At 44.2% G+C, this 16,077-nt stretch overlaps 1 protein-coding gene across 2 annotated transcripts in view; it reads left to right on the top strand.

The window, feature by feature from the left end:
* The window catches only part of LOC135908338 (uncharacterized), a 155,428-nt gene that overhangs the window by 26,818 nt on the left and 112,533 nt on the right, over positions 1–16,077 (top strand). For both annotated transcript variants that reach the window (XM_065440102.2, XM_065440095.2), the window contains exons 4-6: positions 1,439–1,751; positions 9,092–9,244; positions 13,525–13,636. In XM_065440102.2, coding sequence (XP_065296174.1) covers positions 1,439–1,751; positions 9,092–9,244; positions 13,525–13,636 — 578 coding nt within the window. The remainder of the gene's footprint in view (positions 1–1,438; positions 1,752–9,091; positions 9,245–13,524; positions 13,637–16,077) is intronic.

Below are 16,077 nucleotides of genomic sequence, written 5' to 3'. Positions count from 1 at the left end.
TGCATATATAGGGTTAATTATTAAGGGTTTATTATAACCACTAGGGGTTTTGAGTCCTTTTGTGGTCCCCTTTGTTTCCGTCTGCCCTCGGTACGAAATATTTACGCGAAAGTTCGCCTACTTTATGGCAGCACGCTCTTTGGCATTCACACACAGGGTGGCTCATGCATATCGCGTTTGCATCTTCTTTATCCGCAAAATAACAATTGCAGTGGTAACCGCTTGTACAAAATATTTAAAGGTGCGTCGTAACGGCAGAAACAAACAACTGTCGCACGTATAACGGCCATGCAATTCATGAATGCTCTTCACTCTCACAGACAGCTCAGTTTAAGTAAGTATGGCGACAACATCGGTATCCTTACGTTCACTAGAAAAATTTGTGAGGGCTTTTCAATCGCTTCATTTTGAGCCAGGAAGACTGTGATCGTATGACGCACATTTAAGGTCATTTCTTTGAAAATATCAATAAGGTGATTGCGCTAGTTACCAGGTGAATTCGAGAAACTTAGTTAAAGCATGGCTTTCAGCTTACGCGTGTATCCAAATAAGTCAAATATATAAAAATCCAATATATAACACCCGTTTTCAAACCTAATGTATTCTGCGATGCCCTGTACAGGGAATACCGAGCTTTAGTGCAACAGTTCCTGAGGCTGTCTTAGCTAGAATGTGTGTAAAGAAATTGTTCGCGACAAACAAAAAAACAGAAAAGGCTAATTACTGCAACTCCTTTATCGCGTGAGGTCCATTGCTGCGGACATAGGTAATGTGAGGCTACCGGCGTGGCGCTTTATATTCTGGATGAAGGTGTGCATCAATTTATTTTTTCTTTTTTTTTGTAGGCATATGGTTAGCGATAAACGGCGCGTAGCTTTTTTGTACTCATCTCTAGTCTCGCACGAACTATGCTAGACCCTTTCGTTCTTCTATGCATCATTCTGCGCAGCCCTGAGACCTCCTCAACCCACACACGTTCAGCCTATTTCTCGGCTTATAACGCTTAACCACACTAGAAGGTGGGCGAGTGGCAGCGGAGTAGTACTCGACAGAAAGTTACATAAGCACTCATTCTGTTTCAGACTAAGCGCAACCTTTCTTTGTGCAATATTTCCAAAATTATTGTGGACGGATGAATCCTAAGATTCTGTTAACATGAGCTAAGAATGTTCTGTTGATTTTTTTTGTCACCGCTGCTGTTGTCATACAAACAAACAAACACGAGATCTATCGCTACAAGCAGCTCTTAGCCGTTTCGCTGATGGGGTGATGGTGCGTAAGAAATATTTCCAAAGGTGGCTTAAGTCATTCATTGTGTAAATATTACACCGCCAAAAGCAGTAGCCATAGGTGTGGCTGTTGCCGCATCTACATGCTCCCCGTTTGCACAGCTACGTGTGGCCATATTGAAGGCAACCATTTTCTTAATCGCCGTCAGGAACAAGACTGGCCGACGACAAGATGCAAGTGACCGGCAAAGCAGTGGTCTCGTACAAGGTAGTCCAGGCCACCTCAAAGCTTGTCCTGAAGGCCTCGTCGACGACCATCAAGCATGTGAAATTGGCACTCCTCGAGGCTCGCCCGGCTGATGGAAAGGCCAAGGGTCTGAATATCACGACTCTGAGCTTCAGTCGCCAGTTCATGATCGCAAGGCTCGAAAAACCGTTGACAAAGAACAGCTTGTACACTTTGGTCGTGGAGTACGAGTACGACAAGGCTGCGCAAGGAGGACCGATCAAGCTGGCGGCAAGGTGAGTAAATAGATCGTTTTAGATTTATAAGCATTGTATTACATTTCACGGAAGACCTAGCTGTTAACCGCAGATGTGGACAACAGTAATGACGAGGAATGAGAAAGAGAGAAGACCCGCGCGACATCGGAGAACCACAGCCCCATTTTTTTACAGGGATGGTGTTTCAGTCGAGCAGTCGCATCAATACCGCCAAATAATTTTAAAACATTTTAACACGTTGCCCGCATATAATGCTTTCTGGAAGTTGTCACGGGAAGTCTCACAACGGCCTCGGTAACGATTTAGAGCTTTCGATAAAGAAAAATGTTGCAGTGGCCCCTTACTTGATTCACGCGCAGATGTAACTTCGTATAAGGAATTAAGCTTTTTCATAAAATTTTCAAAATGTTTCCCTTGGTGGCATATATAGCTTCCCCAGAACAGTCGAATAAATTCTGCTCTAGGCGAGTTGAATATGTAATTTTTGTGCAAGAACCGTAATTAGCCCACACACTTCCAACTTTTCTTACACGTCACACACAACAGCTCCATATTTTAACCAGATATAGACAAGGTGCGTTCTTCAGCTCAGCGAAGCAGCCGGGGAAAGTTATCGCTAAGCTACGACATGTAGAAATATGGGGGCCGGGGGGGAAGGCATGTGAGAAGTCAACAATAATAATTTTGGAAGCTTCTAACCGGAAAGAAACACTATAGGCTTCACCGCATATTATAAGCATAACATGACCGCCTTCTCGACAACTGTAAGCTCGCTGTGATATCTTCAATTAACCAATGGACCTCAGTCCCCAGCAGCTACGAAGCACCTGACCACGGCGGCGGTCAAACCTGTAACGCAGCAGGGAATGTTAAGAATCACTGGATCCGGACAGGCCGCGAATGGAAACTGACCCTTGCAACGTTTAACACCCGAACCCTCTCGAGTGAGGCTACCTTAGCAGGACTCTTCGAGGAAATATCAGACATTGTTTGGGATATTATCGGCCTTAGTGAGGTTAGAAGAATTGGTGAGGCTTACACATTGCTGAATAACGGCCATGTCCTCTGCTATAGAGGTCTCCCTGATAAGAAACAATACGGGGTACGTAGGATTCCTAATCCATAAGAACATTAGCGGGCAACATTGACGAATTCTACGAAATTAATGAGAGGGTAGCAACAGTCGTAATCAAACTTAATAAGAGGTATAGATTAAAGATCGTACAATCCTACGCTCCAACATCCAGTCATGACGATGAGAAAGTAGATCAGTTTTATGAAGATGTTGAATTATCGATGAGAAAAGTGCAAACTCGGTATACAGTAGTAATGGGTGACTTCAATGCAAGAGTGGGGAAAAAGCAGACGAGTGAACAGGAAATTGGCAACTACTGCGTCTATTCTAGAAACGCTGGAGGAGACATGCTGGTAGAATTTGCAGAAAGTAATAAGCTGTCAATAATGAACACCTTTTTCAGGAAACGTAGCAACAGAAAGTGGACCTGGAAAAGCCCTAATGGTGAAACAAGAAATGAAATTGATCTCATACTTTCTGCTGATCCCAGTATAGTGCAGGCTGTAGTAGTGATAGGTAAAGTGCAGTGATCATAGGATAGTGAGGGCTAGTATTCAGCTCAATTTGAAAGGAAAAAGAGTAAAATTGCTCAAGAAAAAACACGTCAGCTTAGAGACTGTAAGGGTAAAAGTAGACAAATTTAGGCTGGTACTAGCAAACAAATGTGCAGCCTTAGAACAGCAAGATGATGATGGTGACCTAGAGGTAATCTGTGAAACGGTGACAAGGCTAGCATCAGAGGCAGCAATTGAAGTGGGAGGCAAGGCACCAAGGCAACCAGTAGGCAAGCTCTCCCAAGTAACAAAGAATGAAAGTGTCCAACTAAAGAGAAAAATTAGAATTCGCGGAACTGTCAAAACGGATCAACAAAGCGAAGTGATATTCAAAATTATAACTTGAGAAAGACTGAAGAAGCCGTAAAGAGTGGACGTAGCCTGAAATCTGAGACAAGAAAACTTGGCATAGAGGGAACCAAGATGTATGCACTGAAAGATAAACAGGGTAATATAATCAGGAATCTCGAAGGTATAATAAAAGCAGCGGTAGAATTCTATACTCACCTGTACTATGCCCAGAGGAGTCGGGATACCTCCTTTAGAAACAGTAATGAACAGGATACAGAAACACTTCCTATAACTAGCGATGAGGTCAGAAGGGCCTTGCAAGGCATGAAATGGGGAAAGCGGCAGAAGAGGATGGAATAACAGTTGATTTAATCAAAGATGGAGGAGTCATAATTCTAGGAAAACTGGCGGCTCTATATACGATGTGTCTATTGACTGCAAGGGTCCGAGAAAACTAGAAGATCATAGTACCTTGCTGGTGAAGCAGCGCACAAACACGGACACAGTGAAGACAAGCAGGAATAGACGACACTTGCTGCACTCGCAACTATATCACTCACCAACTAGCCCAACTTTCCACGTTACATAACTAGAAGAGTGCAAACATTACACTTATCCACAAAAAGGAAGATGTTAAAGAACTAAAAAATAATAGGCCCATTAACTTAATCTCAGTATTATATAAAATATTTACCGAAATAATCTCCAATAGAATAAGGGCAACACTGGACTTTAGTCAATTAAGGTAACAGGCTGGCTTGAGGAAGGGATACTCTACAATGGATCACATCCAGGTCATTAATCAGGTTATCGAGAAATCCGCAGAGCATAATAAGCCTCTCTGTATATCTTTCGTAGATTAAGAAAAAGCATTTAATTCAGTACAAATACGATCAGTCATAGAGGCATTGCGTAATCAAGGAGTACAGAGCGCTTACATAAATGCCCTGGAAAATATATACAGAGATTCCACAGCCACCTTAATTCAACAGAAGAAAAGTAGGAAGAAGCCCATAAAGACAGGGGTCAGACAAGGATACACAATCTCTCCATTGCTATTACTGCGTGATTGGAAGAAGTATTCAATCTATTAAACTGGGTAGGTTTAGGTGTAAGGATCGACGCCGAATACCTCAGCAACCTTCGATTTGCTGATGACGTTGTTCGATTCAGCAACACTGCGGACGAGTTACAACAAATGATTGAGGGCCCTAACAGGGAGAGTGTAAAAGTGGGGTTGAAGATTAACATGCAGAAGACAAAGGTAATGATAAATAACCGTGCAAGGGAACAAGAGTTCAAGATCGCAATTCAGCCTCTAGATTCTGTGAAGGAGTACGTTTACCTTGATCAACCAAACACAGGGAACCCTGACCATGAGAAGGAAATACAGAGAAGAATAAAAATGGGTTGGATCGCATACTGCAGACATCGTGAACTCCTGACTGGGAGCTTACCGCTATCATTGAAAAGGAAAGTATACAATCTGTGCACTTTACCGGTGCTGACATATGGGGCAGAGACTTGGAGACTGACAAAGAAGCTTGAGAACAAGTTAAAGACCGTGCAAAGAGCGATGAAACGAAGGATGCTAGGCATTACTTAAGAGAGAGAAAGAGAGCGGTTTGTATCAGAGAGCAAACGGGTATAGACGATATTCTAACATGCTTTAGGAGAAAAAAAAAGGCGCTGGGCAGGTCATGTAATGCGCAGATCAGGTAACCGTGTGAACATTAGGGTGACAGCATGGATACCAAGAGAAGGGAAGCGCAGTAGAGAAAGGCAGAAGACCAGGTGGTGCGACGAAATTAGGAAATTTGCGGGTGCTAGTTGGAATCTGTTGGCGCATGACAAGGGTAATTGGAGATCGCAGGTAGAGGCCTTCGTCCTGCAGTGGACCTAAACTAGGATGATGAATATGATGATAATAATGATTATGAGGCTTGCTGTGAAGCAGAGCTTTCACGAAAGAAAGGGAAACCTGCCGGATAACGGTGGTGTTACGCTAAATGAGGTCTTGGTGGCATTTATATACGGCAGGGCAGCGGGCTAAACTCTGTGCTGTCCGTAAAACACACCTATAACGCTAAGAAGTGCTTACATAGGTATTTTCGTACCAAGGGCCGTAATTAATCCGTGCACCTTGAACTTTGCGTAAACATCACCCATGCACGCTTGCCGGTAGAAAAACGCGATTTATTTCTCTAAATTTAGCTTGAGGAGCTTGAGGCTTCAGATACGCATTTTCCTTCTTTTTGGTCGCGCCGCACAGAAATGCTGAAAAGAAAGGCTAGGGACACGGCTGGCGGTCTGTTGTCGAGGGCCCTTGCTTCACGAGTGCGTTATAAGCACATTTGGATAATTGGTTTTCAGCGGTGCGTGCTTATCGCCGTGCCCGCCGCCGAGACGGGAAAGGCGCGCAGCTCACGACACTGTCCGATTCTACCCGCCACGAGGAGCGGCGATGAGCGTTTATATGGGCCTTATAATGTAAAACTATTCGAACGTGTTTCTATTCCAATCTCCTAATGTCAAATTTCCGCAACTGCCGACGCAAGCATCGGGCGGTCACCCGCAGGGTTGTCTGAAGAGACCAATCAAAGGCTGTTTTCGTTCATAGGAGGTCAGTTTTGTTTGCTTGAACGAATAACATTGCCTACACTGAGCGGCTTGTCTTATCTAACTGGCTGACAAGGGGCGAGGAGCACGCTCAAGTGGAGGGGGATTTGATGGGGCCGAGCCACTGCAATGCAAATCGATAAGCGGGTGAAGAGGGGGGTGCCGGCGTCTGCGATTGGTCCGCTTTCCCTTACTTGGCTTGAAGCGGCTGGTCGAAAATCACCGCGGCATGCAATGGAAGGTTATTGCTGCTAAGATAAACCTGCTCAAGAACGTTACACGGCCACGCAAAAGGTTTTATTATACGCAAATGAACCCATGCTCTCCGGCAGGTGCGAGTAGCGAGTGCCTGAGCGATCGGCGGCCGCCACCTTTTATTCCTTTCTGAAGGGGGCAGCCTGCGGCTATTCAGAAGAAAATCCAGTTTTGTTCGGCATAATAATGCATCTGAAGTTGTTCCTTACTGCTTAAAAAGCTACCAATCATCTAGATTCATACTATCATAACGAATTAATCTCTTTGCAAATTATGCATGTTAGTGAAGATACAAGGTATTCGCACGTTTCACGTGACACGGCTGGAGGACTCGGCAAACGAAGCTTACGCTTTAAAAAAAGCTGCGCCAATATCTTTTTAACAGCTTCAGAGTCTGCAAACGAGCTTTGCAATAAAGAATGGCTGCTGTGCTATACTACCCTTTCTAAAATGCAATATAGTTGTCGGCAAACAAAGATGAAAAGTTGTGACAAAAAAGATGCTGAACGGCTTGTGTTTCGTAGACACATCTGAATCTGCCTGTGCAAGCTAAAATCACTGGTTTCCATTAAGGCTTCCGCAGCGAAAACTATAACAATGCTTGCACTGCCCGTGTTGTTTGTACAGTGCTTCAAAAACATTTCTCGTTGCCGCACTTTTGATGATTTCCGATACTTATTTACTAGATGGATAATAGTTAACCGGACTTAACGAGCGAAATATTTAGTTTGTTTCCAATAGTCGAAAATACCGATTCAAAAGTTCCTTTTTGAATACCGATAGAGGCAGCTAAAGTGTAGTATTCGGTACATAGAATATTCACCCATCTCAATTTACTAGTCCTAAATAAGCTGTGCAAGACAGGAAGAATAAATCTGCTAAAATGGGGGCAGGCTAAATTAAGTATGTGCTGAAAGATTTCCCGTTCCGTTCTTAATTGGAGGTGTTGCAAATAATTACTCAACCATTTGTGTGTTTGGTTTCTTTTTTTCTCTCAGTTGCGTATACGAAGTTCGTAGTGGATTTCCTCGGTGTCCTCGTTAGACAGACCAATGCACCTTTTAAGTTTCGTTGAGATTAGGCAGAGTTTACGCTAAAGTCCAAGTGTGTATTATTCACATCTCAAGAATCCGTTACTTTTGGCCATTGTTCGGTTACATGGAACACTCCATTACAACGCCTGTTCTCGCCAAGTAAAATTTTTGTGGTGGACTTACTCCCTCCGTAAAAAAAAAGTCTTTGTGGAAGCGTTTGAAAGCCTTATACGTGAGAAAGATTTCAGGTGGGCCAGTTATATGCACGCACTGCTTAAAAATGAGCGATGTAATTGCAGGGAACTGAAATTCTTATTGCAACTGTTCGAAATACACAGGGCTCATATTTGCAAAAAAAAAGCTATTGCGCTGGAAATATGCGGGAGATAAAATTCATAGCCGATCCTCCTGCTGGACATATTATTAGCGAAATGTGATGGCCGATGTGAAAGAGCCCTTACGGACGAATACCTTTGTGAATATCGGCCCAACTACGTTGGAAACGGGCTTGTGATTCTACTAAGTCGCCCCCGTCTGTTGTGTTTTTGTCAAGTATGGGAATTTTTTTCGGTGATTCCTTCCTTTTGTTTTGTTAAGTGTGTTGCTGGAGTAAATTTTCCTTAATGGCAGCTTTTAGAATTGCCTGTGTAACATTTTTTTTCTCACACCGGCAATCTTTTTGTAAATGTGGGGGTGTTTGTTTTGCCACAGCTACATTGGCCATTGTTCGGTTATATGGAACACTCCATTACAACGCCTGTTCTCGCCAAGTAAATTTTTTTGTTTCATTGAGGTATTTGATCGAGCTTAACCTTTATAGTAGTAAGGGTCTTCCTACATGAGTTTTGTCTGCTAGATTTTGCGTAAGTTTAGCACCGAAGATTCTGTCTTCTCTTGTCTCCCGCAAGTTCTAATTTTTTTTTAATACTGCTAAATCCGTCTTTTTCTCCATATTTGTAAATAATGTTGCAAGATTCGCAGCTTTTCTTGCCCGGATTGTTGCTGCTCGTGACACGTTGAAAGCGTATGTGCCATCTTTAGTTTATATTTATTTGTAGTGTTTAGTTCGGCGCTGCGGTATTATACCGCGTTCGTTAAATGTATTCTAAAAACACGCAATTTTGTGTCTAGTGTTGGTCCATTATCAACTGCATGCGGCGAACGTTTTGATTTCGTCCCGTCTTGCTCGGGGAAAGCGTCTAATTGCATTACATACCATGACTCTTCGTTCAAGTGGGTCCGACAATAACACGAACAACGGCGCCGACAACTCAGCTTTCCTCCTTTCCTCCTTACTCCTCTTGCCATCTCCTCCGGTGAGGTAGTCTTCTAATTTATAATTATATAGACATCAAATCTGGTAATCTATTGGGTCGCGTGCCTTAAGGAGTTGTTATTCTGTTGGCGTACGGTTCGGTGAGCGTGATCTCTTCGCGCACTAACGAGGGACGCCCGCGAGATGGCAAATGAAAAAAAGCCCGTTAAGCCCTTCAGACACGTGGTGGGCGCCCGGTATTTCCGATGCCGCAGGCTCCCCAACATGGTGCTGGCGAAGGGCCAGGCGCACTCCTTGTTTCCGTGCTCCGAAGAGCAAGGCTGGAATGTCCCCATTAATCTGACACTAAAGACGCCCAATGGCTTGGTGGCTGTCTCAAATGCGCCCCTGGATGGGGATCCAACAGAGTGAGTACTCCGCACTTATTACGCCTAGTGTCTTTCTTTACGTTTACCATGGTCATGGTATTACATTTATTTACTTAGTGAAATAAAACGAACACTCGCCAATGGGAAGACGTGTGTAGGAAAATAAAACTTGACGTTCCGGGTCCCGTACGGACCCTTGATTACATTAAAGGCAAATACAGTGACTGTTGTTTAAATATGTTTAAATGTGTTTAAATAAGAGCCACTGTGTTGGCTTTTATTGTGATCAAGGGTCCCGTATGAGACCCTAAACGTCAAGTTTTATTTTCCTACACACGTCTTTCCATTGGCGAGTGTTCGTTTTATTTCACTATGCTCATTCCTCGCCAGACGGGTTTCCGTGGAACTCTGGATTATGCATTTATATACTGTGTCAAGGCTTGTTTTAGTGCTTGCTTACGTAATGCTTGTTTATCTAACGACTTATTTTGTCGGAACTTGTTCATTTAATGTGACGTTTATATAGATCACTTGATTTTTAGATTTCAGTATATTTTTAACGTTGTCCTTCCCCCTTTGTGCCCTACCTCTTATTCATATTACTGAAGCGGCCTTTACGGGTACAATCAATTGATCATGATTACCATAATATTTTAATAATTGCCTGCAATAATAAATGAGCATGGCTTTTGCATGGCATTTAGTTCTATCAATATTGTTGGATGTAACGTATATATATATATATATATATATATATATATATATATATATATATATATATATATATATATATATATATATATATATATATATATATATATATATATATATATATATATATATATATATATATATATATATATAAATGAGCTCTGACACCTGTCGAAATTACTATGGAGGTCGCTTTGCGGGCTGTTCTGAGTGAAAATTTACCATAGACGCCATTTGCCAGTTCTCACCGATTCACGCGAAGGCTGCGTTGCTGGACTTCTCTATCATATTTCAGCGCCGCAGTGGTACAAACTTCTGATGGACCTACAACGTGCAGCCGCTTAAACACGATGTTAGAAACAAAAAAAAGATACAAATTACAGGCTGGAGGAAATAAAGAAGCGCGCAAGGTGTTCTTGTCTAGCCGAGTCGAGTATACGCGAGGTAGGATCAATTTTGTAATCATCATAATTACGTTTCCAGGCGAAAAATTCGGCACTTTGATGCAGGTTGTATTTCTGGCTCTTCTTTGACCTTCATACGGAGAGCACGGCCACCGCATGGCGTCGCCCCGCAAAAAACGGTTGGGGAGGTCCATTTAACATCTTCGCTACCTTGCGCAGATGCGACTCTTGCTCTATACTTCTTTGTCATATTGGGATAAGTAGTCAAAAAGAGAATATTGCCTACAGCCGATAACACAATTTTTATCTGTAAGCGGGATTGCTTGAACGAGCGGATATCACTTGCACAAAAAAAATAGAAATGAATAAATGTCTATCAGATGATCCGACATTTATTGCATTTTACAACTCGCAGCACGGGAGATCACTCAGCATATATACGTTGCAGTCATTTCCAGTCAGCAATACGTTGCAGTCATTTCCTGTTTAAATGCATAAAAAAAGCGTTTTTATTCATTAATGAAAACGCCACATTTACCCACTATTTCAGTGGGGCTTTTCTCAGGAATTGTGCTAGTTTAAAAATTCCTTTCAAGTGGATGTGCAACTCACTGGCTTGCACTCTTCGATTCCATTACCTTCCCTGAACTTTTTCGTTTAACCTTTATTACCGTAATTCTGTTAGCCGGACCAAGTCCGCATTTTCAATTCTCTCATTTTCGTGAAAGCGATGCCTCTATAGAATTGCCATCTCCCCCAAGTGACTTTTTTTAAACAACAGTATGACTTATTTTGAAGAAGACTCGCAATTCTATTACACATAGGGCATGCTTATGTGATTACGTGTACCTGTTCCTGTAGATAACAGAATTTTTAATGTCGCGCCTAACCCAACCTAACCTAAAGCAAAGGGAGGGTGATCCATTCACTGGTGTTTGTAGGGTGTAGGCTCTTTTAACGGCACCTGCGGAGTCAACGAAGCGTAGCTCCTGAGCACAGCAGTATATATACATACATATATATATATATAAATTGGCAGCATTGCGTAAGTTCACTTGCAAAGCGAGAAGGCTCGCCTGGTTTTCCAAATGCGCTACTTTGAGCTCATCTCGTGGTGAAATTACGCATACGTGTCCAGTTTTTCATGCTGCTTTCGGATTAGACTTAGTTTTGTAGAGGCCAGTAAATTGCTGAAGTTATTGAAAATGGCCTGTCATTGTTTGAGCTCTTCATTATGAGAAAATGACATTAGGAAAAACCCCAAAAGGTAGAGAATACAATGATACAAGCATTTTCTTCTTTTTTGTGGGGTCACGTAAGTGCCATTTTATTGGACTTCACTTTTTATGGCGTGGGAACAAAGTGACAAGAATAGAGTGAAATAAATTTCGAAAGCACTTATCATACATATAGGGCCAGACAATGAAATCTTCCTTACCTCAGTAAGGAAGCCTTAATGAGAGCAGCATTCCGGGCAAGTTGGTAATCCATTGCTTAAAAGATATTGCGCGACATAAAAAACGACACGGACGTGAAAGAAGACGACACACCAAGCTTCTTTCACGTCCGTGTCGTTTTTTATGTCGCGCAATATCTTTTAAGCAAAGGAAGCCTTCATTGCAGTGAGGCTACCTTGTGTCACTCTGAAAGCTTCCTTACTGAGGCGCCCTCAGTGAAGGCTTCCTTGGTACTTCCTCAGCCAAGCAATGAAATCTTCCTTACCTCACTAAGGAAGCCTTCATTGTGGTGAGGCTACCTTATGTCACTCTGAAAGCTTCCTTACTGAGGGGGCCTCGGTGAAGGCTTCCTTGGTGCTTCCTCAGCATAAGGTAGCTTCAAAGCTACCTTTATGCGTCCTTACGCCGCTCCTGGCCCTGAACGAGCGCTTCACCTCACTGCTTAACCACGTGGCATTCGCTTGCGCATGCGCACTGTCGCCCACCTGCGGAGAAGCGCGAGCACGGTACGTCTTGCCAGGCATGTTCGTTTCAGTCACGCGTGCCGCATGAAAGCATTGCTAGACGTTGCTAGGCGTTGCAAGACGCCGGCGTGCCAGCGTTGCTGGAGCACATCAAGTTTTGCACTGTAATGCGCAACTTTTTTTAAACTTTAGTAAACAAAACTAGAAGAAAGCGTCCACGCTTTTCTATATTAGCTATTCAATTTAAAGATTGTGCGACGATACAACATTTTTTAATAGAATAATGGTCTTCTCGGAAAGATTTGAAGAAATAATCTCGAACCCAGGCACGCGGCAACCGCTCCTTAGGTGAGGATGGGTGAAAGGAGCTTTCAGAGTACGCTTCCTTCCTCCATCGGTCCTTCGCTGTAAGGAGGCCTCACGTAAGGTTAGGAAGCGCTCGAAGGAAAGGAACGTTTTATTGTTTGGGCCAAGCTACCTTCATGCGTCCTTACGCCGCTCCTGGCCCTGAACGAGCGCTTCGCCTCACTGCTTAACCACGTGACGTTTGCTTGCGCATGCGCGCTGTCGCCCACCTTCGGAGAAGCGCGAGCACGGCACGTTTTGCCAGGCACGTTCGTTTCAGTCACGCGTGCGGCATGGAAGCGTTGCTAGGCGTTGCACGACGCCTGCGTACCAGCGTTGCTGGAGCACATCAAGTTTTGCACCGTAATGCGCTACTTTTTTAGGTTTAGTAAATAAAACTAGAAAAAAGCGTCCACGCTTCTCTATATTAGCTCATCAACTTGAAGATTGTGCGACGATACAACCTTTTTTATTGAATAGTGGTGTTCTGGTGTTCGCCTAAAGCTTTTAAGAGATAATCTCGAACCCAGGCATGGCGGCAACCGCTCCTTACGTGAGGACGGGTGAAGGGAGCTTTCAGAGTATGCTTGCTTCCTCCATCGGTCCTTCGCTGTAAGGAGGCCTCACGTAAGGTTAGGAAGCGCCCGAAAGAAAGGAACGTTTTATTGTTTGGGCCATAGATGAGAAAGAAGTCGAAAGGTTTATCGCAAGAAAATTGCATTTGGCTCCCATTCATCTCAGAGGCTTGCTATAGATTTTTTGGCAATATTGTTATTTCATGTAGACAGAAACATTAAGAAGTTATGAAAAGGGTTATGCATTCCGAAAACGTAACTTTACAAATTCGATTTTTTTTTCACTATTTCCGGTCTCCTGAGACACATCTTCCCACTTTATAGTATGTATATGGGCGAAGGCTTCCACCTTATTATCTGCAGGGATGGCGGGTTAACTGTCCACAAGTTCAAGCCAACGAAGGCCATGCCACCGGACATGCTTGCCTGGATTGTGTTTCCAAATACTAGGAAGCATACGCCTGCTGTTCCAAACGTAAGTGTGGAAATATTCTTTTGTGGTTGTTGAATGACACAGGAACGGTGGTTGATAACACAAGAACGGTGCGACGCGTCCTTCTTCAGCTCCGCTGTACTCAAACTGCTTAAAAGAGCAAGGGAATAGAATAACATCTACTGTATACGGAATGGTTTGTTCGAAACGAATCGTTCATATGTACATGTATACAACTGCATTTGTGGATATATGGCTCGGCGCGCGCGCTAGTACTCGACAAAACTGCGTAATCGCAATTGCTGCGCGAATATTTGTTCTGGGCACCGGTTGCACTCAATTCAAGCCTAAGTTTTTTTTCTTTCTTTTTTTTTTTAGAGCGCACTTCTTAGGCGCCCGTTCTTGGAATGAGTGTCGGCGTAACCAAGCGATCGAGCACAGCGAAGAATAAAAGAGAGAACGCGGAGCGCAACTGTGAATGAAGGATGGCGACAGCGAAAAGAGCGCGAGGAGAAATAAAACGGAGGAGGAGGGTATCGCGATAGCGTGAGAAGAAAAGCGAACATGGGCTCTGCCAACCACGGCTACGAGATGGCGCCAGAGTATAGCACGCGTCGTCTGGGGGGCGTCGCGCCCACGCGCCGCCTCACGCGATCTCCCGATTAGCGAGGCAGTCGCACCCCACTTGGCTCCGTTCGCAACGTGCCGCACGAGACAAATTGTGCCCACCGACCATATATCGTGAAATGAAAACACGCAGGGAGCAGCATTCGAATTTCGCATTAGGGCGTATCGCAATCGTCGGTCAACTTTTCCAATCCTAAGGGAATGCAATTATTTTCTTTGTCTATTAAATATTCTGGTGGCCCCGTAAGGTCTGTTCTATTGATCTACCACTAAGTGCCTCATCCTTGGCACTTAGTGGTAGGTAGGTAAGCAGAGGTAGACAGGTAATTTTCTTACCTCGCTTTATGAAATATATCTGGTGGCCTATGTGGGGATCAAGCCTCTGCCATCAAGCACAGCAGCCGTATGCTCTACGCATTAAGCCATAGAGCGCAGCTCTGAGCCGCCCGTTCCTACGGCGTGCGTCGGCGTCGGTGGCGCAACCGAACGAACGAGCGCAGCGAAACAGAAAAGAGCGCACGCGGAGCGGGAGGACGAAAGAGGCTCGTCGCGGACGGTAGAGAACCAATGAGCGCGGCCCCTTCAATGACGTGCGCGCAGGAAACTGGTGTCATGCGCACCAGCCCGACCGCTCGATGCGTACTCCTATCTGGTCTCAGCCGGACCGCTCGTTTCGTACTATTGTCGGCTCCCGTAAGCTCGCGCTCGCGCTTGTTTGGTTCGCTTGGTTTGGTACTGTTCGCGCTTGTTTCGATCATCATGGTTTGCGATTGTATTGTAATCGCGAATTGTGTGGCACTTTCTCGAAGCCGCGCGGCACCGCCCATTACGTGCGCTGGAACCTTCAACATGTCATGTATAAAAGCCTAAGCGCTTGATCGGCAGATCAGATTTGCAACGACTTCGGACTCTGCTACACCTCTCTCTCAAATTCTTTGTCTCAGTTTAAAGAAAAATCAAAACACGTGTACAGCTGCGTTCAAATTTCGCAGTAAGGATTATCGTAGTCATCGGTGATCTTATTTTTCTTGTTGTTTATTGTAGGCCACTATGGCACGCATGCTTATCTCGTTGAAAAGCCAACCAGCTCTTTGAAACACTCGGCGCCTGCAAACCGTACCACGTCATCGTCTTTCCTTGTGACAGCTCTCGCATTGAGACGCCGTGTTAGACGGTACTATCTCCGCTACCGGCCCACTTTGCCCAGTACTTTTCTCGTAACAGCTGATGCTGCGTAGAAACTGTGTGATGTTCTGCAGACTTCATGATCGGCCAAGCTAATCAAGTTTTAACATTTCTTCGCCGAAGTACAAACGCCACCTTCGTTTTAATATGCACCTCATGAAATAGTCATGTATACGTGCGATCGCATAACACGTAGTCTCTGATGATGACATCAAAATCCGTATTTCTCTCGTCTAAGCTCATCCGCTACCTATGTAGAAGCCAACAATCGCCATGTCGTGGGCTCGCGTTGAACGGCCGGTGGAGAAATGGTGCCATTGCCGTCATACGGTTGTCTACGAGTTGGTTGTCGTCGTGCTGATGTAACATACTCATATGCTGGCGACCCAGCTACACAACTACACTTAAAGGCTCACGTTGGTCCACCTGCTATCGTTTTGCGGAACCGCAAGCGATGGTATGGATAGCCAGGTACCTGCAAAAAACTTGTAACGTAGATTCCCACAGTGCGTGGAATCTGCGTAATTTTATAGTTTGTTATCGCCTGTTCTAGAGAAAATGTGTGCTCCGGGGGGTCGGCATTATGTTTGCGCCGACGTCTGAGTATCCTGTTGTTGAAAGGAAACGATGTTTCCGGTCGCTTTTCTAGCAAAGTTCTTATAATGGTATAA

This window comes from Dermacentor albipictus, chromosome 1, assembly GCF_038994185.2.
Source record: "Dermacentor albipictus isolate Rhodes 1998 colony chromosome 1, USDA_Dalb.pri_finalv2, whole genome shotgun sequence".
Lineage (NCBI taxonomy): Eukaryota > Metazoa > Arthropoda > Arachnida > Ixodida > Ixodidae > Dermacentor > Dermacentor albipictus.
Note: the sequence above shows the minus strand (reverse complement) of the source record. Positions and strands in the feature narration are given on the sequence as shown.